The sequence below is a fragment of the Phodopus roborovskii genome, unplaced genomic scaffold (assembly GCF_943737965.1).
Source record: "Phodopus roborovskii unplaced genomic scaffold, PHOROB, whole genome shotgun sequence".
Taxonomy (NCBI): Eukaryota; Metazoa; Chordata; class Mammalia; order Rodentia; family Cricetidae; genus Phodopus; species Phodopus roborovskii.
The window spans coordinates 30,860,678-30,885,717 of NW_026126480.1; the positions used below are offsets into that span (position 1 = coordinate 30,860,678).

General features: G+C 43.0%; 1 protein-coding gene across 1 annotated transcript; it reads right to left on the reverse strand.

Annotated features, from left to right (window-relative positions):
- Positions 1 to 4,484: 4,484 nt before the first annotated feature.
- Positions 4,485 to 24,989, reverse strand: Ears2 (glutamyl-tRNA synthetase 2, mitochondrial). Its single transcript, XM_051192870.1, has 9 exons — positions 24,851 to 24,989; positions 21,450 to 21,605; positions 19,060 to 19,249; positions 13,944 to 14,416; positions 12,485 to 12,593; positions 9,882 to 10,035; positions 9,671 to 9,801; positions 5,366 to 5,501; positions 4,485 to 4,798 (listed from the first exon to the last, which is right to left on the reverse strand). Exons 1-9 carry the CDS (start codon positions 24,987 to 24,989, stop codon positions 4,715 to 4,717), a joined length of 1,572 nt encoding a protein of 523 aa, XP_051048827.1. The 3' UTR covers positions 4,485 to 4,714.
- Positions 24,990 to 25,040: the final 51 nt, after the last annotated feature.

The following is a 25,040-nucleotide window of genomic DNA, read 5'->3' on the forward strand; positions in this document are numbered from 1 at the left end:
GACAGCTAACTACAACAGCTGATCTTATAAGTGAGGATTTTTTTGCTGGAGTGGAGGAAGTAATATGTGGAGACTGTTGGGATCGAGCAGATTTAAGCCAGCTGATGGTAGCTTCTTCTGAAAAAGACTGGTCTGAAGGTTTCAAGCATTTTTAAAAATTTATTTTATTTTTAACTCAATTCCCTACTGTGTATAAAGCAATGTACTAAGTACTGGGTTTATAACCAAGAATAACAGACTTCCTGTCTGCCTCAATCTCAAATTTTTAAAATAGTAAAAGTAAATTTCACACAAGAGTAAGTACTATGAAGAGAATGTTTTGTTTTTTCAGTGCTGGAAACTGAATCCAGGGCTCTGTGAATTCTAGGCAATAACTGCTCTGCTATCCAGACACATTCCTAGTTCTAAGACAAAAGTTAAGTTAAATAAAGGCAGTGTCTTAGTTAAGGTTTACTATTGCTGTGAAGAGACACCATGAACATGGCAACTCTTATAAAGAAAACTGTTGAGTAATGTTTTACTCTTTTGGCTTTTTCAGGGGCCCACCATCCAGCTCCCACATAAATCACACACAGAGGCTTATTCTTAGTTATGAATGTCCAGCCTTAGCTTGGCTTGTTTCTTGCCAGCTTTTCTTAAATTAACCCATCTATCTTTTGCCTCTGGGCTTTTCTTCTTCTATTCCTGTATACCTTTCTTTCCTTCTTATTCTGGATCTGGCTGGGTGGCTGGCCCCTGGTGTCCTCCTCTCTTTGTTCTCTTGCTGCTCCTCTTCCTCATTTCTTTTATTTATTCTCTCTGCCTGCCAGCCCCTATCTTTGCTCCTGACTCAGTATTGGGCATTCAACTCTTTATTAGACAGATCATCAGGTGTTTTAGACAGGCAAAGAATCACAGCTTCAAAGTTAAACAAATTCAACACATACAAAAGTCACACACCTTAAAATAATATTCTACCACAGAAAACATTTAATGGGGGTGGCTCACAGCTTCAGAAGTTCTGGCCATTATGATCATGATGGGAAGCATTTTGGGGTGCAGGCAGACATGACGCTGGAGCTGAGTGCTACATCTTGCAGACAACAGGAAGTCAACTGAAACATTGGACAGTATTCTGAGCATAGGAAAACTCAAAGCTCACCCCCAGTGACACACTTCCAATAAGGTCATATCCACTCCAACAAAGCCACACGTCCTAATAGTACCACTCCCTGTAAGATTATGGGGGCTGATTACATTTAAACTATCACAGGCAGCATGAATGAGATTGCAAATTTGGTTACCAAAACATACTTTTCTGAAACAAACTGACTCTAAATCCACTGAACAGAGAATCCCTAAGAGGAAGGTTTCCTACAATGGGGGTGCAGATAGTGCCATTACCTATCTGTCCCACTGACCACAGCTGACAGGACCAAGGGCAGACAGTAGACTAGGCCAGTAAGATGCTCTCCTGGGAGTTTGGACACAGAACTTCTGGTATTAATAGGCAGTGCAGAAGAGAGATGACTTAGCTGGGGCACTGACATTTAGTGGTGGAGATGCAGAGAAAGCTAACTCACAGAGGGAAGACGAACACAAAGAGATCAATTCAAGAAACTGGCAGTTTCAGAGGAACAAAAAGCCTCAGGTCCCATGGGGTTTCAGGTTGGCAGTACTGACCTTTGGGTGTCTGAGTCCTAGAGTTTTCAAAGCTGCAAGGCCCTTTATTTTTTTTTCTTTTGTTTTTTCTATTATGAGCCATGTACTATGAATAATCATGTACAAGTTTTTTTGTTGTTGTTTTTGCTTTTAGGTTTCTTGGGTTTACACCAAGGGATAGAGTTGTTGGGTCAGCTCTTTGTTTAGCTTTTTGATTAGCTTTAAAGTTAAGTGTTCTTAAAAAATGCTATAGCAGTCAGGCCATGGTGTATCACACCTTTAATTCCAACACTCAGGAGTCAGAGGCAGCAGGATCTCTGTGAGTTCAAGGCCAGTGTGGCCTACAGAACGAGTTCCAGGACAGTCTCCAAAGTTAGTAGAGAAACCCTGTTTCAAAAACAAACCAAAACAAAATGTCCATGTCCACTTTAACATATTTTCCAGGTTATTATATTTTTCTCTCATATATTACATCCCAACTGCTGTTTTCCCCTCTCCTTTCCTCCCAGCACCTCTGCCAACCCCCCTTTATTTCCCTTCAGGAAACAGTAGGCCTCCCAGGGTATCAACCAAATATGGCATATCAAGTTGCAATAAGACAAGGTACTTCCCTAGTACTAAGGCTAGGCAAGGTGACCCAGTGGAAGGCAGAGTTCCAAATGCAGGTAAGAGTCAGAGACAGCCTCTGTTCCCACTGTTAGGAGTCTACAAGAACACCAAGCATATTATGCAGAGAGCCTAGGTCAGACATATGCAGGGTCCCTGGTGGACAGTTCAGTTTCTGTGAGTCCCTATGGGCCCAAGTTAGTTGATTCTGTGTTTTCTTGGGGTGTCCTTGTCCCTTCTGGCTCCTACAGTCCTTCTATCCGCTCTTCCATAGGAATCCCTGAACTCTGCCTTATGTTTGGCTGTGGATCTCTGCACCTATTTCCACCAGTTATTGGTAGAAACCTCTCTGACAATGATTATGCTAGACTACTGTCTATGAGTATAGCAAAGCATCATTAGAAATAATTTTATTTATTTATTGGCCAGTAATGTTTGGTTCCTAGCTTCTGGTTACTTATCTTCTGATTCCTGGCTTTCTAGGTAGTATCAGGGGTAGGCTTCCTTTTGTGGCATGGGTCTTAACCTGGAGCAGACATTGGTTGACCACTCTCCCAATTTCTGTGTTACCTCTACCCCAGCACATCTTGTAGGCAGGACAATTTGTAGGTCAAAGGTTTTGAGGCTGGGTTGGTATCCCTGGTTATAGACTGGGAGTCTTCCTGGTTATAGAAGATGGCAAAGTCCTTTATGATCAAACCTCTCTCACTTCTTCAGCAGCCAACTGGTTACATGTCTGCCCTCCTCAGGAGAGTGTGTGCTGGTACAGAGAGGTGGCATGTTCCTTAAGCTACTCTGAGTTAGTTAGAATCTCAAGAACAGAAACCTGATTTCAGGAATCTGAATACAATGACTTACAAGCAATGCTGGATATGATGAAAGGCATCAATACGAGGAGAGTGAAGGTCTCTAGTCTAAGCATCATGTCTTGGGAACTGGAAGAGAGCAGATGACCTCCAAGGAAAGGAGACACAGGCTACCCTAAGTCCAAGGACAAAGAGCAATACCAAACACAAGTATTTACCTTGCTGGAAGAGCAATTCTCTCTTTACTATCAAAAGGAAAGTCTGATGTCTAGTTCAGTCCTACTTGTGTTCACTATGGTTCTAACTCAAAATGCATCCTAGAAATTGGGATTCATGAGTCCAGACTAGCACTGAACTGATGTGGGCTAAACTGTGCCCCATCTACTATTCCAAATATACAAACCCTAAGCCCCAGTATTATACAATGTTAGGCTGCATTTGGATGTCAGACCTTTAAAGGGGTGTTATGTATGTTCAAATAAGGCTGTTAGAGTGGGTAGCATTTAGCCTAACTGGTGCCCATGAGAAAGGCTAGGATACACTGAAAGGAACTAGGGACAAATGTGCACAAAGGAAAGATCCTGGGAGGATACTGTCTGCAAGCCAAGAGAGGATCCCCCAAGAAACTGACCCTATGACACTTACACATTAGACTTCAAGTCTCTAGGACACTAAGCAAATCAATTGTTTTTGTATAAGTCACCATATTCTGTGCTATTTTGTTATGCAGCCTAGTGAACCAATATCTCTGCCCTCTGGACTGTTTTAGAATGTTAATGTTTTTTTGTAAATCAGCTCCTAATAATCTGCTGTAGAACGTGGCATGAAAATCAACACAAGGGGCTGGAGAGATGGCTCAGTGATTAAACACTAGCTGCTCTTCTAGAAGACCTAGGTTTAATTCCAAGTACCCAAATAGTAGCTCACAACTATTTCCAGGTGATCCAATGCTCTGTTCTTGTGTTCTTGACTTTGCAAGAATCAATGCATGATGCGATGCACAGGCATACATGGAGGCAAAACATTCATACGTATTAAAAACAAAAAAGTCTTAAAAAAAATAGTGTTGGTGGCGCATACTTTTAGTCTCAGCAGTCAGGACGCAGAGGCAGGTTGGATCTCTGTGAGTTCGAGGCCAGCCTGGTCTACAGAGATAGTTCCAGGACAGGCTCCAATGCAAAACAAAGAAACCCTGTCTGGAAAAACCAAAGGGAGAAAAAAAAAAAAAAAAAAAAAAAAAAAAAAACATATTAAAAAATAGAAAGGACAGTTGGGTGATGTTGGCACATGCCTTTAATCCCAGCACTTGGGAGGCAAAGGCAGGCAGATTTCAGTGAGTATGAGGCTAGCCTGGTCTACAAAACCAGTTCCAGGAAAGCTAGGACTGTTATACAGAGAAACTCTGTCTTGAAAAACAAAAACTAATTAAAAGAAAACGAAAAGAAAATCAAGTTCAAGTTCATCCTTTCCAGAGTCAGCGAGGTCAAACAGGCTAGGCTTCCCCAAAGGCCAGCTGATGAAGGTAGTCAGAGAGTCTGTTTGTACTACTGTTCATCCTAAAAGGGTCCAAATAGGTTCCAAGCCTCCTGATTTTCTCAGAATGTAGTTTCCATGGGGTAGATGCCCTCAGAGACACCGTAACGGTCCTATGTATCTTCTCTTTAGCTAGAAAGCACCTTCTGGATTCGTTCCTGCACTTCCTTTGGGCCCAAGGACACCATCATCTCAGCCACAGGGGGTCCTTGCTTAAAAAAAAGAGAGAGAGAAAACAAAAACACTGTTTTTCTGCCTTGAACTGCAGAAAGAATTAATGTCTCAATGTCTCAATTTGTAGAAGTAAAGCCAGGCCAACAATACCCCACAGCCTGCAACCCCAGGAGAGGAACCTGTATTTATTGTATTTTCTTTTATCTAGGGTGATTCTGTTGTTATTGTTTTATTTTTGCAGAGCTAAAAGAGCTTCATGAATGCTAGCAGATGCTTCAGCACTAAGCAGTCCTATTTGTCCTTGTGTGGATGTTTTCCCCATTCAATTGGCTCCTAGGAGCCTGTTTCTGCCCTTGGCAAATTAGTAATCTTATGATCTCTGAAGAGGCAGGGATCAGTCGTATTCTGTTCATGTCATCTCTACTGTAACTATCACAATGCCTGCACACAGAAGATACTCAGTGGATAAATGATGGAAGTGCTTGTGTTTCATCAGTTTCTCAAGCCCTGGACTGGCTTTAGTACCAGACTGTGAACACTGGCTGGAAGGGTCAAGGAGTCAAGGAAAGGTTGTAGACAACAGTTCAGTTTGGGTCCTATCTCACCAGCTGTCCACTGAGGGTCATTCGGAGGAGCTTCATCACACTGCTATACTTGGTGTCTTCCAGACCTTCAGATAGCTTCTTAAGTTCTCTGTTCACCACATCCTGAGTTAGGCTCAAACCAGATCTTTCTAAAAACCTAAAAGAGAGCCAAACTAAGCTGGGTATGATGGTCATGATTATAATTCCAGAGCTGGGGGGAGGCGGGGTGGAGCCAAGCTAGCCTGATCTGCAGAGCAAGTCCCAGGACAGTCAGGGCTTCAAAGAGAAACCCTGAATTGGGAGGAAGAGTGGGAGAGAGATATATATATATATAGAGAGAGGGGCTGGGGGAGAGGGAGAGAGATGAAGAGGGGTAAAGGAAGAGAGAGGGAGCAGAGAAGACAAAGAGAGGGAGGGAGAGACAGAGAGAGGGAAAGAGGGAGGGGCAGAGAAGAGAGAAAGAGAGTGACTGACTATAATGGGCATCCAGGGTAGGAAAGGAAGGGTTAGGAGACTGTTATTCACCTACAGAACATAGTTTAATGAGGGTTAGGAAGTTTACTACACAATCTATTACAGGTAAAAAATGATGGAACCACATATATAGAGAGTCCATGAAAGTAGTAAAATATCAGTAACTAATAGGATACCACAAAGCCAGTGAGATGGCTCAGTGGGTAAGAAAGCCTGCTACCAAACATGATGAAGTGAGCTCAATCCCCAGATCCTACATAGTGGAAGGAGAACTAACTCTCTGCAAGTGGTCCCCTGATTCTCACATGTGCCATGGCACATAACTTCCTCATGCACACAAAGTCAATGTTAAAAGAAAGACATGCGTGCGTGCGTGCGTGCGTGCGTGCGCGTGCGTGTGTGTGTGTGTGTGTGTGTATAACATTAAGAAGTAACAATAAGAGAATTTACTAACTGCCATGTAGTTACTATGCCTCTATTTTTTTTACCCATAAGGCAGGGACAATAATAGCACATGTACTACCCAGGGAAGTAACAGAGAGCTAAAATATGAGCAGCACTAAGTAAAGCCCTGAACTCATGGCAAACACTCAAAAATATTGGATACTATGTTTCAATAAAAGCTTAAAACTTGCCCGGCAACAGTGGCCCAGGCCTTAACTCCCAGTATTTGGGAGGCAGAGACAGGCAGATCTCTATGAGTTTGAGGCCAGCCTGATCTACAGTGCCAGGACAGTCAAGGCTACACAAAGAAACCCTGCCACAAAAACAAAAACAAACACACAAAAACCAAAACTAAAACCTACAAACAAAAGAACTTAGCTTGTATTTACAGCTCAGAGACATTGTAGGAGAACCTAAAAAGAAAACTTAGGAATGAGTTTGACACAGGATGCAAGAATGGATAATTTCTGAGGAATTACTTGAAACAGCTTCAAGATTTGTCAAAGGGAATATAGCACAGAGGAAGAGAAAGAAAACATCAGGAAACAGCAGCTCCAGGAACAGCTTTGCTGTTAACATGCTAGGTAGAGCCTCTTTCCCCACAAACAGAAACATGAAGGATCTAAACTCCACCAGGCAGCAACCACGTCCTGGCAGTCAAGCTAAGACCCTTTTTCCCAAAAAAAGCATGTTTGAGTTTTGCCAAGTGGTCCTCAACTAGTAAGAGCTGGACTTGTAAACCATCCATCCCAGCTCTGATTGAGGCAGTAGGTGGGTACATTCCACTGCAGTTTCCCTGTCCCTTAGAATTGGTCTCTGGTCCCTGGAGAGATGGCTGAGCAGACATAAGCACTTACTGCTTCTAGAAAATCCAAGCTCAGTTCCCAGAACCCATGTCAAGTGGCTTACAATTACCCTTAACTTCACTTCCAAGGAATCAGTGCCCTTTTGTAGTCTGCATGGACACAGACACACACACACACAGACACACACACACACACACAAACACGATACACTAATGCTGCATGAACAGAACCTCTGCTCTGCTCTGAGTGCCAGCTCAGTGTGGAATAGTATTGACTCAGGAAGTAGTCTTACAAGTGATTTGAAGAAATAGCCTCTCAGTGTACACAGCTTCCTTAACAACTGCCAGACTTCAGTAGCTGATCACATGGAAAAAACAAGGAGAAAATTGCCTGCCATTGAGCCAGCTGGCACTCATCTGTAGACCCCCCAACTTCCATTATTGAAAGAAAAGAATCTGTTGTTTATAGAAGTCTACGGTATTTTTATCAAGCAGTCTTACTGAACAAAAGCCAATCATTAACTGGGCACAGGTTCACTGCTATTTATAAAATCAAGGAATTAAAATACTAAAAATATAAAATGCCATACAGGAAGAAAACAGACACTCCCCAATGTCACTGCATTCAAAGAAGGAGGCTGCCAAGGAACAGAAGGACAGGCCCCAGGAAACTGCTAATGGCACCCCAGGACATGTTAGAGCTGGCCGAGAGCTTGGCACTAGCACAAAAATGGTCTGGTGGCTCCTGGACACTAGGGTGTCAGCATTCCTGACTTGAGCGGGAATTCCAGTGTCTCTAAAACCTAACTCACAACAAGGATGAGAAGTTGAGACACAGTCTTGGTGAATTGGAATTGAGAGCTAGAGATGATTTAGCAGTTAAAAGCATAAACTGCTCTTTCAGTAGACCTAAGCTTGGTTCACAAAGGGTGGCTCAATTTATCTCCAGACTCCACAGGCATTGCATTCACATGCACTACTATCCACATAAACTAAAAATAAGTAAAATTTTAAAAATGCTGGATTCAGTACTTTAATCCCAGCACTTGGATGATGGCACGAATAGGTGGATCTCTACAAGTTTGAGGTCAACCTGGTCTATACATGAGTTCCAGATCAGCCAAGGCTATACAGTGAGACCCTGTCTCAACAACAGAAACTAACAACAAATAGACAAAACAAAAGAAAAAAGAACTAAAGACCCTACTATTGAATGTACCAAATTACTGACAATATCAGTTCTTGGGTACTGATTTGGGGTGGACTTGCAAATATGCTTAGTAATATCCATCAGGTTAGTCATTGTACAGTTATTTCTAAAAGCAAAACTTGGAAGCAACCCCAATGAACTAAATTCTTGTCGAAGTGGTCTTACAAGTTAGCCATAGACAAGAATAAGTAAACTTTCAAGAATTGGATAAATCTAGGCATACTACTGCTGGGTACAGTACTTCATGCCTACAAGCTCAGCTTCCTGGAGGGAAGGGAACTCATTTTTGATCAGTTTGGGATTAGCCTGGGCAATATATAGTACCCATCTCTTAAAAAAAAAAAAAAAAAAGGAAGAAAGAAAGAGGGGCTGGAGAGATGGCTCAGTAGTTAAGAACATTGGCTGCTCTTCCGGGAGACCCAAGTTCAATTCCCAGCATCCATATGGTGGCTCATAGCTTTCTGTAATGGGATCTGACTGCCTCTTCTGGTGTACATGAAGACAGAGCACTCATAGACATAAAATAAATAAATACATCCTTTTTTATTTTTGGTTTTTCGAGACAGGTTTCTCTGTATTGCTTTGAAGCCTGTCCTGGAACTAGCTCTGTAGACCAGGCTGGACTCGAACTCACAGAGATCCAAGGCATGTGCCACCAATGCCTGGCCAATAAATACATCTTTAAAAAAGTGAAAAAAATATATCTAAAACACCCAAACATTACCACTGTACTACACCTTTTGGGTAAAAGTGGAAAATAAGAATTATAATTATGAGAAGAACTAGGCAGTTGGAAGAATGCACCAAGGCATAACTGTACACCACCATGGTTGGCTTCCAATATCCAGGTTTAAAGCCTAGATTTCAATTTTTTTTTTGCTGTATTAATAATACACCAGATGCAAAAAATGGTACACAGGCATACATGCAGGCAAAACACTTAGATGCATAAAATAAAACTAAGTAAAGCTGGGTGGTGCTGGCGCATGACTTTAATCCCAGCACTCAGAAGGCAGAGACAGATGGATCTCTGTGAGTTCCAGGCCAGCCTGGTCTACAGAGTGAGTTCCAAGACAGGTTCCAAAACTACTGAAAAACCTGGTCTTGAAGAACCAAAAACTAACTAAATAAATATTTAAAAATTTAATTAGACAAAAATCCTTTTATTGCTACAGTAAGCCAGGTCCTCTCTCCCCTACACAAAGTGGAGGAAAAGGAAGAGGCCTAGGCCTTCAGGGTTGCTGTCCTTACCTGAGAAGCCAGCCATAAAGCATGTTTTTATTTTGTCATAGTTTTGTGATGGGGTCCAAGAGTCAAAGATTTGGTGTAGAGAAGCTAGGGCAAAGTGTGGGAAGGGTGTGTTTAACCCTTAGCCAGGTGTGTGAACACTTACCCCAGCAATCGTTTGACAATCACATCCACCTTTTCCGAGTCAATGTCCAGCTGTGATCTATGGACAGCAGGGCGAGTCCATAAGTAGGAGTACACTGGGGAGAGCAGATCTTGGAGGCGGCTGATGTGGCCCTGGGGAAAGAGGTAGTCAGCACATGCAATGGGAAAGTTTGGGAAATACTGGAAGGGAAAAGAAGGCCCTGAAATCATACCTGTCGCAGCAGAATGATCCTCTCCATATATGCTGGATCCAGAACATCCTTGTCTTGCAGTTGATTCCCAAATGACTCCTTTACTAGTGTCTGCAGCTTCTCCACCAACTGAGGCCTCTGGGTCTCACTGCTTACCAGCCGTTGCAGGTGTAGCCTGGGGGAAGAAAAAGGGGATGTGCTGATATCCATACCCCAGGACTATGCCAAACCTCTCCCCTCAGGACAACAGTAGGGATTTGAAGACTGTCATATCTTCAAAACTCTTAGGTGAAACATAATTTTTTTTGTATGCATAAAAGTAGCAGAATTTAACGGAGGTCACAGCCAGCCTAAATCTAGGCAGACATGATGTTTTTAGTGTTTTTATTTTTACTTATTTTATTGAAAAGATATATATATATATTTTTTTGACAAGGTCTCCCTATGTATCCCAGGCTGGCCTCAAAATTACAGAAAGCCACTTGCCTCTGTACCCCAAGTACAGAATAAAGGTGTGCAACACCACACCAGGCATTTTCATTGTTTTAAAAATAGTAGTTGACTTTCTCCTGCTACTTTTGAGGTAGTAGGAAACAAACTCCAGGCCTCATGCATGCCAAGTAAGTACTCTAAAACTGAGCTACAGCCAGCAAAGAAACTATTTTAAGCTAGATCACAGTAAGGAACATTTTGGCACTCCCTGTGGAATGAGCAGCTCTGGGTGCACAACGCCCTGGTCACAGCCTTAATTGGCTGGAATAGGCTGGATCAATGCTGTTGGCTCAGACTCCACAGTCCTCCAGCTGCCCTGGTGCTCTCCTCCTTGGCCTCTTGCCAGCCTCTCTCTCCCCACACTATCACCTGACCACTATAGGCACCTAAGTTTACACAGAAGGATTCAGGAATGTGCTTTCTAGCCTCACTTGGCTTATGGAGCACTGATATAAAAGGAAAGGTAGAAAACGTATCTCAAACATCTGGAACAAGGGCTGTTTTAATGAAGCACTCAGCTTCAAAGCTGGGGCTTTCTTTGTCAGTTCAAATTTCCCTGTTTTCTGTAATCCCAACTTCCTAATTTCCTCCTTCTAAACAGTAAAGCCTCCAAAAGTGCAACCCTCATAGCAAGCATCTTCAGTTCCCAGGCTGTCCTTTGTCTCTTTGACAAGACTGGAGAGCCAAGGAGTCCTTGACAGGACTGGAGAGCCAAGGAGACTCAGAGCAGAGCAGAGCAGAAACAGGGAGCATTCTAAGTCCTGTGGCCCCTTGTCTATGTTACAAAGGAAAGCCAAGGAGTATAGTGGCAAATAGCTCATGGGGTTGGGACTGGGAAAGTCTTGAGTCTAAAGCCCACCAGCCAAGTACTTGCAGTAACTCACACAGCCATTGGAAAGCTAGGGAGCCTTGGCACAGACAGGGGGGGTAGTGAAGATTAAAGATGCATCTACATTCCAAGTACTGATGCCAAGGCCTGGAAGCCACCAATTCATGGGCTGCAGACCTGCAAGAGCCTGAGGCTCCTGGTATGTCACAGGGTAGAAGATAAGACATTAAGGTAAGCTATCTGGAATGCAGACTGGCATAAGACAATTAAAAACGTTTTGCTTTGTTTTTGGTGTTTGAGACAAGTTCTATGTAGTCGGGATGGGCTAGAACTCACCAAATGTAGTCTGATTGAAAAATACTTAAGAGGTGGATCTCTTTGAGTTCGAGGCCAGCCTAGCCTGGTCTACAAAGTGAGTTCCAGGACAGTCAGAGCTACAAAGTGAAACCCTGTCTTGAAAAGCACAAACAAAACAAGAGTATTACAGAAAATGTATGAATGTAATACAGAAATGATAGAATCTCTTTACCATCAAGGCCAGACAGAAAGAAGGAAAAACCCAGAAGTCTCTCCTGGCCATGCTGAATCGATACACCACAAGTCCAACCCTGGGACATAGTCAGGCTCAATGAATCTTACTTACTACCCTCATGTTCATACACTATCAGTATTTACTGCTACTGCTGCTGGGACACTAATATACCTTCTAATATATTTACTGTGGCATGACAAAAACATCTAGGGATAATTCAGCTTGGCTAGGTTAAATCTGTGGGCATCAGTCCTAAAGTACTTCCTTCCCTAGGCAGACCCTTCCCCCTCCCCATCTTTTTGCTGACTCCTGGATTTCAAGGAGGCTTGGAAAACATCACTGAGTATCTCTGACCAGACTCCATTTACTCTGAAATAGCTCTTCTGTGGAATAAACAAAAGGTAGTTGTACTGCATCTGACATGCTAGCTTGTATTCACTCTTGCAGGCTCCATGCCAGTGATGCCCCACTGCCCACTGCGTAAATGTGCTCGTCACTGAAACTCTGTCTTGGACCCCATATAGCTAACACATAGCACAATTACAGAACTGATAAAAAGTCATATATTTAAAACAAGTACAGCAGAGTCAGTGTACTGGCACACTCATATAATTTTAGCACTTGGGAAGTGAAGGCAGGAGGATCAAGTTTCAGGGTCATCAATTGACTACACAGTAAATTTAAGGACACCACGTAATCAATTCTCCTGTGTCAACTTTCCAAGTGCTGAGATTATAGGTATGCATCATAGTGCTTGGCTCTCCCACTTACCTATTGAATTCTGGGAGCTTCTCCAGGTCCAGCAGGGCTGAGTGGCAGGTGATCCGGGTCAGGTCAAACTGTGTTATCAGCTCCGGCAGAGTCCTGCCCATTTGGTTCTCTGCAAGTCAGGCCCACTCAAGTACTCAGGTTCTCCCTCATCTTATTTCTGTCCTTCCTTTTATCTTTCTTTCTGCATTGCCCAGGATGGCCTACAGATTTTGATCCTCTGCCTCAGTTTCCCACATAGCTGGAATATAGGTGTTGGTTACACCGCCCTGCTTTCCTCCCACTTTCACACACAAAGGAGTGTAAGTGAGCAAGCTGTAGGCTCCCCACATTTGAATCAAAGCCAAAAGAACAGTGTATCCACTGCCTAGCTACTCCAGAGCTTCTGGAGTGCTTGGCTTTGAGTCAAGTTTGGCACCAGCATTCCCTACAAATGTCATACTTAAAGCTACAGTGGGACCTCAGTGCTGGAAGCTGCCACTTTTTTGTTTCATTTGAGAAAGCACTTTGATAACATATAGTCCAGACAGACATCAAACTAGCAATCCTCCTGCTTCAGCTTCACTTCCAAGTGTCTAACACCACACCCAAATGGAAAGCTGTTTCTTTTTTGAACATTCTCCCCTTATTTTTAATTTGTGTATGAGCACACACTAGTTGAGCCTGCCCAGAGGCCAGAAGAGGGTGTTAGATCCCTTGACACTGGAGTTGCAGACAGTTGTGAGCCATCTGGTATGGGTGCTGGAAACAAATTCACACTAGGAAGAGCTTTTAACTGCTGTGCCATCTCTTCAGCCCCTTGGAAGCAGCTTCTTTATGAGCAGCAGCTCCCTTTGGTGCAGTCAGAAAGCACCATGGTCAGACACCGGCTTCAAGAACTTTATCCTTTACTAAAGGTGTGATTCCAGCAAGTTACAACCTCCTTGAGCCTCAAAATCACCTTAGAAACTAGAATTATCAAATTACTGCCACAAGAAGTCATCCTATTGGTACTTCAACGTTTGTGTTCTAAACCTTGAATAAGCTAGATTCACAGCAACACCAATAATACTGTTAGAACTCATACTTGTATAATTACAGTAATCATAAGATCTGTGGCTTTTGGGCTTATGGTGTGGTTAGACATTGAGCTGGTTCCTTATATTTATAAGCTCACTGGCTCCTAATTAACCCTATGTATGGGGCATATCCTTAACCCTACCATATGGACAAAATTAATGAGACCCTTTAGGTCTTTGGGGCAGGGACACTGTCTACTGTGAGTTCCACTCTATCAACGACAAAGCTATATGGGAAAACCAAGTGAGGGAACACAGTAGTGTGACTCAATAAATACTACTGACTAGAATAATGAATTTGTCCAAGATCATGTGACAGACAGGTGGCAATGCTGGGAATGACAAGCAGTTGGCCTATATTAAAGCTCAAGCTCAGCCACATGACCCCTCTGGTGCATCTGTACCTGCAAACCCCGAGCCACAGTTGGTGATGATGTCAAGCAAGGCTTCAGGCAGAAAACCAGCGGCAGCAAAATGTTCCAGGAAAATGTCCCCTTGCCTCTTAGACAGCTTGCTACCATCCTTGTTGAGGAGCAGGGGCAGATGAGCAAACTGAGGTGGCTGCCAGCCTAAGGCCTGGTAGAGGAGCAGGTGCTTAGAGGTGGAGATGAGCCACTCAGAGCCCCGCAACACATGGCTGATGCTCATGTGGTGGTCATCCACCACACAGGCTAGGTGGTAGGTGGGGAAGCCATCACTCTTCAGGATAACTGGATCCCCCTCCACACTGGCCACTTCATGATGAGTCCAGCCATATACAAGGTCCTGGAAGGCTGGTGCTGCTTCCTCCAGGCGGAAGCGGATAGCAGGCTTGGGGTCCATGGCCAGCTTCTGGGCCACCTGTGCCTGGCTCAGGTTCCGACAACGATTGTCATACCTATTGGGAGACAGAGCGGCAGAGTAGCTAAGGAACATCAATAAACAATATCCTATTTGTCGCTCAAATTCTGTTTTTTGTTGTTTGTTGTTTGAGACAAGGTTTCTCTGTGTAGCTTTGGAGCCTGTCCTGGAACTGGGCTGTCCTCGAACTCATAGAGATATGCCTGCAGCTGCCTTCGAAGTGCTGGGACTAAAGGTGTGTACTACCACCACCACCTGGCTCTCAAGTTCTGGTTTTTACTTGTAATGCTGGGGATATACTCAAGGCCCTGAGCATGCTAGTAAGCACTCTTATCAAATGAACTATAACCCCAAACCTCCTCACCTTTGGTTTATAATAGTTTATGACCTTGGGCATTTCATTAACCGCTTGAAGGGGTCTCTTCTATCTAGAATGGATTTAAAAATAAAATTGTGAGCCAGGTGTTGGTGGTACATGCCTTTAATCCCAGCACTTGGGAGGCAGAGGCAGGCGGATCTCTGTAAGTTCAAGGCCAGCCTGGTCTACAGAGCCAGTTCAGGACAGGCTCCAAAGCAATATGAAGACACTGCCTCAGAAAAGGAAAAAAAAAAAAAAAAAAAAAAACTGTGTGGGATAATACAGAGAGAGGCAGACAGTAATGTTTGCTGACTTATTAGTCACTGTCCATTTTCTTTGCTAAGAAGGACATTAAAAAATGCATAAGCAAAGAGCAGGCTTACAATGAGTACAGACCATGTTGTAATCTCATGACCTGGTGCCAGTGATCAACCCCGGGAGAAAAATAAATCCATTCTATTGAGAATCAAAGAAAACAACACTTGCTAGGTAAGAAGGACTAGAAGGACTAGGGTCCTGGGAAAGATATTTTTCTCCAACAAAGTTAAGACATATCCGAAATGGGGGAAAATCCTCCTTTTTATACCTCCTAGGCATACTCTGTGGATGCCATCCTCTGAGAAGCCATGTTGGAACTGTTAACCCCACATACAATTAAGAGAGAGATGGTAAGGCTGTCAGCAGGCAGGGTAATAGTCAGAGAGGTTACCACAGAGCCATGTTATCTCAAGGCTGTTCCTCTTAGAGTGGGGTCATCTACCACCATATTTCCACAAGATGTAAAAGTAAGGTCTGCTTCACATCCTCCTTACTCAAAGTAGGGGTGTAGACTACCAGCATCAGCTTCACTCAGGAACTCCTGAGACACTCAGACCTCAACTTTAGACCTGCTAAGCAAAAATCTACAGGATAACTATAAGTTCAGATGCTACATCTACAAGAGAAAATACAGGGAGCTGTTGTTGCTGTCACTTTAAATTTTTATTTTATCTTTTAATTCATTCTTTCTATTTTTGGTTGATCACATCTTCAAAAATTGTTTTAAAAATTATGTGTGTATATATGAGCACATGAGCATGGTGACTGTGGAAGCCAGAACAGGTGGATGCCCCTGGAGCTGGATTGACAGGTAAATGTGAGCTGCCTAATGTGTGGGTGTTGAGAATTAAACTCTGGTCCTGTGCAAAGCAGTATGAGTTCCTAACTACAGCTCCTCAGCTCCTTAGTTTGCCACCTAAAAGAAAGAGTTTTAGCTGAATATGGTGACACACACCTTTAGATACCAGCACTCAGGAGGCAGAAGCAGGTGGGTCTCTGAGTTCAAGGATAGCCTGATCTATAGAGCTTGTTCCAGGACAGCCAGAGTTACATGGGGAAAAAACCCGTCTTGAAAACCAAAACAAAACAAATCGGGTTTTAAAAATGCATTATTATTTATTATGTATGTACATGAAGTACACATGCCATGGTGCATGTGTGGAAGTCAGAGGACAGCACTATGGAGTCAGTTCTCTCCTTCCACCTTTCACATGGCTTCTGAGGCTAGAACTCAGGTCTCAGACCAATGCAGTAAGCACCTTTACCCACTGAGCCAATTCACTGGTCTCTGTCACTTTTAACTTTAAAAAAAAAAAAAAAAATAAGTATATCTAATAGTGTCCTAATAAACACAAATGTGAAGCTTGAAAACTCAATTTCTGATACATCTAACTCTTTAATCAATGTCTCATAGATCCCATGTTACCATAACTTAAAACAATTCTTTGTACCAATGGACTATAATCCGTTTAAAATTAAAAACAAACAGCTGGTCATGGTGGAGCACTTAGAGGCAGAGGCAGGCAAATCTCTGTGAGTTTGAGGCCAGCCTGGACTTCAAAGTGAGTTCTAGGACAGCCAGGGACAGAGAAAGCCTGTCTTGAAAAACAACAAACAAAAACAAAATCACAAACACACAAACAAAAATAGAAATTAAAAAATGAAGAAAAGGAGCTGAGCATCATTTCTTCATGCTGACTATGGACATAATGCAAGCAGATGCATCAAGCCCCTGCTGTCTTGACTTCCTTGCCCTGATGGACTGTACCCTCAAACTGTGAGCCAGAAGAAACCCTTCCTTTCTTACATTTCTTTTGTCAGGGTATTTTATCACAGCAAATAAACTAAGACACTATCTTACATACACATCAGATGCAAACGATGTGTTCAATGCTCCCTCACTATATTGGTTGCTTTTCTATTGATGTGACAAAACATCATGGCCAAGGCAACTTATAAAAGAAAGCATTAAATTGGGATTATGGTTTCAGAGGGTTAGAATCCATCATGGTGGAGCAAAGGCATGATAGCAGGAACAGCTCGGAGTTCACATCTTAGCAAGCAGGAAGCAGAGAGAATATATTAAGAATGGCTAGAGTTTTTTGAAACCTCAAAGCCCACCCCTAGTGACACACCTCCTCCAACAAGGTCACACTTCAAAGTTCCAATGTAACTAAGGATGACCCTAAACTCCTGATCCTCCTGCCTCTGCCTCCTGAAAGCTGGAATTATAGGCAAATGTCATAAATGGAATATTAAAGTAGGATAAGGAAAAAATTATGGGCTGATATAGAAGCTCCCTCAAGATGGGTGTGTAGTATACTGTATACTACCATTGACTAGAAAAGGCACTAGTTCCCATTTGTCAGCATAGGCACTGAACACCAGCTAGTACCAACTGCCTCTTGAGAGGGGAAATTAATGGCCAAAGGGATGGTTAGGAGAGATGCTTCTGTATATTCTGGGGGGTTAAGTATCAAACATGAAGCTAGCAAGATAGCTTATTGGGTAAGGGTGCCTCCTGCCAAGACTAATGACCTGAGTTCAATCTCCATATGATAGGAGAGCACCAACTCATGAAAGCTGTCCTTTGACTTCTACATATATACTACAGCACATGCTGCTCCTTCATAAAATAAGTTTAAAAATGTAAAAAGAAACGTAAGTATTAAACATGACAAGTTTTTTTAATTTTTTATGCTTTTTTGTTTTGTTTGTTTTTTGAATAGGGTCACACTGTGAAGTCTTCACTGTCCTGGAACTTGTTTTGTAGATCAGGCTAACCCTGAGTTCAAGATTATCTGTTGACCTCTTGCCTCCTGGATTAAAAGGCATGTGCCACCTCACCAGCTATTTTCACTATTTTTAATCTTGAGAGAGAGAGAGAGAGAGAGAGAGAGAGAGAGAGAGAGAGAGAGAATGTTCATGGGGGGGCTTGGGGAGGGGATTGGTATGTTCATGTGAGTACAGTCGTTTATAGAAGCCAAAAGAAAAATAAATAAAGCCAGAAGTATCCGATTCCTTTGGAATTAGTTATAAACTGTTTCATGTGGGTGCTAAGAACTGAATTTGTGTCCTCTACAAAATCAGTAAGGATTTTTTTTTTTTAATTTTGTTTTTTGAGACAGGTTCTCTTTACACAGCCCTGGCTGTCCTGGAACTCACTATGTAGAACTTGCTAGCTTCAAACTCACAGAGATTTAACTGGTCTGCCTCCCAAGTACAAGGATTAAAGGTGTGTGTTATCATACACAGCAAGTAAGTATTCTTAAATACTGAGCACTCTTTACAGCCCAGAAAAAATGACATGCATTATAATAAGTTACTATTATGATTACAAATAATATTGCCTGAGGTGCAGTGTAGTCAGCAGCTTCTCCTACAGCCATCATGACTATGATCCTGCCTCCTGGCATCCATACTCTACAATGTCCTCCTCCTAACTTACACTGATTCCTTTTTAATACAAGTGGTAAGATGTCACTTCCACAGTTAAGTGTGTTTAGTTGCCAGGTTATGAGCTGCCCTATGCAGACCTGTGTGGTTTGGAGATAGAGTTGGAAGAATGTTTGCTAGGCTATTCATTTAACTTCAAGCACTACCAAAAAGATAAAAAAGAAAGGGAGGTTGGAAATTAGCTCACTTGTAGAGCATTTGCCTAGCAAGTACAAAGCCCTAGGTTCAGTCCTCAGCTCTGTAAAAAAAAAGAAAAGAAAAAGACAGACCTTGTGTGTATTTTATCAGTTTAGTTAGAGGAAACACACCTGACAAGCAACAGACAACTAGTAAGACTCTAGGCCTGCCAACAGTCTCTGGGGAGAAGATGGATATGAATCCTCCTCAAACAAAACTCCAGAGAACTGCAGACTTGACTTCAGTCCAACAGCAGCTTTGATAGACACACAAAGAACCTAGCTAAGCCCTACCAAGATGCCTGACCTACGGGAACAGAGAAGCTACAAAACCAGCTTCAGGCAGCATCCAAAGTGGGCTGAGGCTCTCACCGGGGTGTCTGCCTGATCCTCAGGGCTTCCTTCTTCAGGAGCTCCAGCCGTTGTGGTGAACAGAAACAAGGATAGGCAGCTCCAGACTTCAGCAATGCTTCTGTGGCCTGGGCATACAGTGCCAGCCGCTGTGATTGGATGTAGGGCCCTGCAGGACCACCCCTACGGGGACTTTCGTCAGGTGGGATGCCTGGAGCAAAGGTGGAGAATTGTCATCACACAGTAACACCAGAAATGCACACAGTACTCCTCTCCAACCCTGAGTATTCATCTGAGTGCTTTACATACACATTGGATTTTTTGTTTTGTTTTCTTTTTTTCCAAGACAGGGTTTCTCTGTGCGTAGCCCTGGCTGTCCTGGAACTTGTTCTGTAGACCAAGCTGGTCTCAAACTCACAGAGATCCACCTGCCTCTGCCTCATACGTGCTGGGATTAAAGTCATGCGCCACCGCCACCCATCCTACTTTGAACTTTTAAACTTTATGATAATCCATGAAGCCAGTACTACCACAATTTCCAAGAGACTAGGGCTAAAGGTCACATAGTCTAGAGAAGGGAGAGGGAGGCACAGGATGTGTGTGGTCTCTACTGTGTATTCTTTCTATCCACCTTTTCCCAGGTGAAAGAAATCAACCGAGGCCTGCAGCCATAGACTCAAGAGAAGGCAGTAAGGCTAGGCTCCAGCTTGTCCTGGCATGATTCTTGGCTATTGCTACTGAGTTGGACAAGACAGGAATCACAAAGGATGACAATGTATAAATACTTGGGTGCCAATCGTTCTGCAGTCTGCTTTGATGTTTGTTCTGCAACCTCCCCAAAACCTTTAAGTCTTTCTTCCAAGTAATGGTTGATACCATTACAATTGAGAAGGGAAAAAACCAAGGCATATGGATGTTACCAGTTCTAAATCCAGGTCAGAGGTTCAAACCCCACATTCTTAACTTTGCATAACTCATCCTTCCTAAGCCTTAGATTTCTCCTCTGGAAAATGAAGCTAACAGCCTTTTGTGCAGAATGACTATGGCAACAAACACATTGGTACTTAAATGCTTACAGAGTATTGAGTCTGACAGTCTCACTAAAGCTGCATATTAAACCTAAACACATACAGGCTAGACTCCAAATATATGGGAGAGAAAAATATCAACACTTCCAGTAGAGGGCAGTGGAGACACAAGGCCTGCAAAAGGGGGCTTCTGCCCTCTAGAAGATTCTAGTAAAGTAGGATAAAAACATGCTAGCACACACACTCTAGGCAGATGGACCTGCCTGGGTTCAAACCCTGTGGACAGCTCTATGATCTTGGGCAAGTCCACTCTGAATGCTTCCAACTCTTCATTTGTAAAACAAGATGCAAATAGTTAGTGTCTCATAAAGGTCATAAGAGGCTAAAATGAGATTAAAGGCATATCACCTGGCATTTGCTAGATGTACATTACATTCTGGTTACAATTATTATTGCATAGTTTAGATACCATCCTCATAGCACCTTCATTTTTTTATTTCATAAAAAGGAGGTGAGGTGGTAGGCATGGTATCTTATACTAGTAATTCCATTACTTGGGAGGTCGAAATAAGAAGACTGCCAAAGTTGAAGGCTAGACTGTGCTACACAGCAAAATCAAGTATCAAAACAAGAAGGAAAATCACATACATATATGGCTCAGAGTGATGGCTCAGTAGTTAAGAGTATATACTGCTCTTGCAGAGGACATAGGTTTGGTTCCCAGCTCCACATAGAGGCTCACAACTACCTGTAACACCACTTAAGGGAATCTGATACCCTCATCTGGCCTCCATAGGTTCTTGCACTCATGTGGTACACACCAACTCATGCATACACACACACACACACACACACACACACACACACACACACACACACACACACGTAAATGAAGCAAGAAAACACAATTTTGCTGCAGGGCATTCATATATCAAACAGGAACTGACCTGAAAACTTCCTCCTTGCTAAGTAGGCTTTCATAGTATAGAAGGAGTAAAGCAGGCTGCTGGGGAAGAAAACACATCAGTGGCATCCCTGTAGCTACCCTGCACACTACAATACTGGCCCACAGGCAAGATGTGTCCCAGTGGTGCAAGAACAGCATGAACATTACATTTCCCATGAGTCTGTTTCCTGCCCTGGCCTCTCAGGGAATGGACTTAGGTGAGTGAGATAAAAGCAGGTATTCCACAATGGTCTTAGAGCTTGGCTTCAGAGAACTTTGTCATTTTTACAGGGAGCAACTGCCACCCCAGACTGGGCAGGTTTATCTATTTTCCCAGGAATTCTCATTTTCCACCTTGAACCCACAGAGAAGATCCACAGCCTCCTTCTCTGCTTCCGGTTCTCTGCTTCCTCAGACTCTTTCCTTGCGACCCTCACCTGCCCACTCCAGCATGTCCTCAATGTTCTCTGCTGCCCTTGGTACCAGTCGGCTCTGATCAGTGTCCTCCAGCCTTAGAATGAAACTCCCTTGGTGTTTCTTGGCAAAGATGTAGTTGTAGAGGGCAGTCCGGAGGCCACCCAGGTGCAAGAATCCTGGTAGAAGATGACAAGTCAGACAGGACAGGGAAGTCACTGGAGCATGGGCCTCAGTTGAGGTGCAAATAAGAATGTCCCAATGAATTTTAAGACCAATAAATGGCTGTGACTGTCCTATTTCTTTGGTTGACAAGCAGACAGACTATCACTGAAAAGGACACAGTGGGGATGGAGAAATGGCCCAATGGTTACAAGCACTGAATGCTCTTGCAGAGGACCCAGGTTCAGTACCCAGCATCTACATGGTGGCTGATTAACTATCTATAACTCCAGTTCCAGGGAACACCATCCTCTGACCTCATCAAGTAGCACACACTAATGTGGTACACATGTACAAATGCAGACAAAATACTCGTAAAATAAATCCTAATAACAACAAAAAGAAAAAGTAAAGCAGAGTAGCTGACTCCATTTAGTCCTTCATCTTGGGAATGAAAGAACATCTAGGAGTCAGGTCTAAGAGCTTGTCATCACATAAAAATGATCCAACTCTTACTGAGCACCCTCAGCACTCAACTTTGACATTTGCCTCAAGGCCAAGTTTCACCAGAAGGAGAAACAGCATTCATTATCTGTTTGAAAATTTCCATCTGAAAACTGACAGAAATCAGATCACACTGCTTATCTACTGATATATTCCAGGAGGAGAGGGTGGCTAACTACATGTTAATAACACATCTAAATCCTATTTTAAACAACACATTTTTCATCGTACTCTACATATGGTACTAGGCCACATCATGCAATTTCAATTTTTCCTACTTGAGATTTTCACTATAATCCCTAGTAATAAGTGATTATAGTTGAAAGCAACATTCAATTTCACTATATTACCCTTCACTGGGGTTTAAACTCTGCAAGTACTACTACTGACTAAAAGCTTCAAAATTTCCCAGGTCTGTCATTTCCTTTCCTCTACTTTCTTTGGTGTAGCCCAGGGCCTTGGATCTCCACAATCATGTCATTTACATTATAATGACCTTAACTGCATTTCCAGGTACCAGGAAATGTTCTTCTGGGTACCTGGCAGACCTGGCTCATCACTGATTCTACGAGACCTTCAGCAAATTATTGCAATCCCACAAAACAAATAGTTCTCAGTGGAACTGAGTCTCAGGAACTTCAAGACAGAGGAGACCAGAATTGATAAATAATACCCCTCACCTTATATACAGCTAGATTCAAATTCTACATTCAGGAGCCAGGTAAATGGCTCAAGTGAATAAAGCACCTGCTGCAGGAGCATAACAACTGGAGTTTGGATCCCCAGGTCCCACATAAAATCCAAACATCTAGCTGTTAAATCCAGCACTGGCAGTGGGAGACAGGCAGATCCCTGTAGGTGAATCAATGAGCTCCAGGTTTGGCGACTCTTTCTCATAACTGAATGAAATTTAAAAAAGAGCCATATATGAAATCTAAAAAAGAATTCAGTCCATCATTAAGAAATTTCTAACCTTTGGGAATCCATTTAGCTTTCACAAGTTTCAATTTACCAATGTTAGTAGGCTTAAGAAAAAAAAAATCAGGCTGGATCTGGTGGCATGAACCTTTACCACTCTGGAGGTAGAAACAGGTAAATCTGTATGAGTTTGAGGCAACAGCCTGGTCTACACAGCAAATTCCAGGCCAGTCAGGGATATAGTAAGGTCCTGTCTTAATAAAGCATGAGGTTTATCATGAGGTTACTGTGATACCTAAATGTTGACCAACTTTAAGCCAGGTCTGGTGACTCACAACTGTAACTCTAGTATCTGTAAGGCAGAAACAAGAGTATTGCTACAAGTTTGAGTTCCAGGTCAATCATGGTGACCCATTAAAAACTGTTTCCAAATCAAAACAAACAAACAAAAAATTTAAACCTTCAATTAATTTTAGCTATCACAGTGATCTACACGGTTGACAACTCCTAGCCATTTAGGCTTTTCCTGATAGTCAGTAAAGAAATTAATATAATTGCAGAAAAGGCTACTGCACATAGCCAACCTTGCTGAGTGGTTCAGATGAACTGGCTCAAAATCATCAGACAAGTACTATTATTAGCCCTACTTGACAAATAGCAAAAGTAGGACATAAACAGAACAGATAACAGTTGCCAAAATGACACATCTAGGAATGGGCAAATGCAGAAATACAGATGGAGAAAATGCCAGGTCTTGGTGCCCTATTTCTTCAAACAAGGTGAGCATCCCAGTACAGTTCACACACAAACGGAGAGTTGAGGTTTAGAAACTTACAGCCATTTAATAAACCATTCTATGTCCACTGAGACATAAAAAAAAAAAAAAAAAAAAAAAAAAAAAGTAGCTTTTATTTTGTATGTTTTCCAGACTCACAACTGGTAATTAAGAATCAGGGCTTCACTACATATAGTTTTAAAAGTTCCATGATTTATATTGCCTGCCCAGAAGTAATGTGTCATTCTTGTGCAGCTGGGTCTCTGTCACAAAGATCTTTTTCACCTGACCTTGGGCCTGGTATGAAAGGTTGCTCAGTGTCAAGAGGGCAGAAGGTGACTTGAGCTAAAGGAAGGTTGGGATCTTTCGGTGAGGAGGGCAGGTGATGACAATGTTTCTTTCTTTTTAGTTTTCTGAGATAAGAGTTTCTATGTGTAGCTCTGGCTGTGTCAAACTGTCTGTAGAACAGGTTGGCCTAGAGATTGCCTGTCTCTTTCTGAGTGCTGGTATTAAGGGAGTTTGCCCCAACACCCTGCAAGATGACAATATTTCTAACAGGGTATACACTGGACCTGTGGCTTGCTAAGCTTTAAGCAATAATAAATCCGGGCCACTGTGCTATTTCCTCTAAGTTTCAAGCAGGTCTCCTTGATATTTTGTTCTCAACTCAAACGTTTACTCTTCAGTAATGCTTCCTAAGGCACCCTATCCCGCTCCATTTCCAAAATGACAACTATAACTCTAAAATTACTCTTGTAAATGCTTGTCGTGGTCACTAGAATGCCGGTTTCTTCAAAGCAGGGGCCCTGACTTTTCAGTGACCACTGCATTGTAGTGCATAAGAATTGGCACAATGTATACGCACTAAACGATGAGTACAGCGAAGAACAGAGAGAATACAACAGAGACACTTCCAGGAACCGGATTCACTTCAGGTCTTACTCCTCCATTTCCGACTCTGGAAAATGGGGTCGTGCAGACACCGGAAGGCACTATTTCAGGAACGTTCGGGGGCGGGGACCGGACGGTGGTCTGCGGCGCGCGCGTCACGTCCGCCAGGATTACCTGTGGGGCTGGGGGCGAAGCGCACTCGCACCGTGGCCCCGGGGTCTGGCCCAAGGCTGGCCTCCCTGCGTCCCACGCTGTGGCCTAGGGCCACCGCGCGAGGCTCGGCCCGCACGAATGTCTTGAGGAGCGCCGCCATGTGAAATAGAAACACACACGTGGGCTCCTCCGCACGTCACTTCCGCGCGGC

Bases quoted from the DNA above. Each gene is read 5' to 3' on its own strand.
- Ears2 (XM_051192870.1), bottom strand. From the start codon at position 24,989: ATGGCGGCGCTCCTCAAGACATTCGTGCGGGCCGAGCCTCGCGCGGTG. The intron at 21,606-24,850 runs GTAATCCTGGCG...ATCTTCTACCAG, and splicing joins CTTCGCCCCCAGCCCCACAG to GATTCTTGCACCTGGGTGGC. The intron at 4,799-5,365 runs GTGAGATAGGAC...CTTTTTTTTAAG, and splicing joins TGACCCTCAGTGGACAGCTG to CAAGGACCCCCTGTGGCTGA.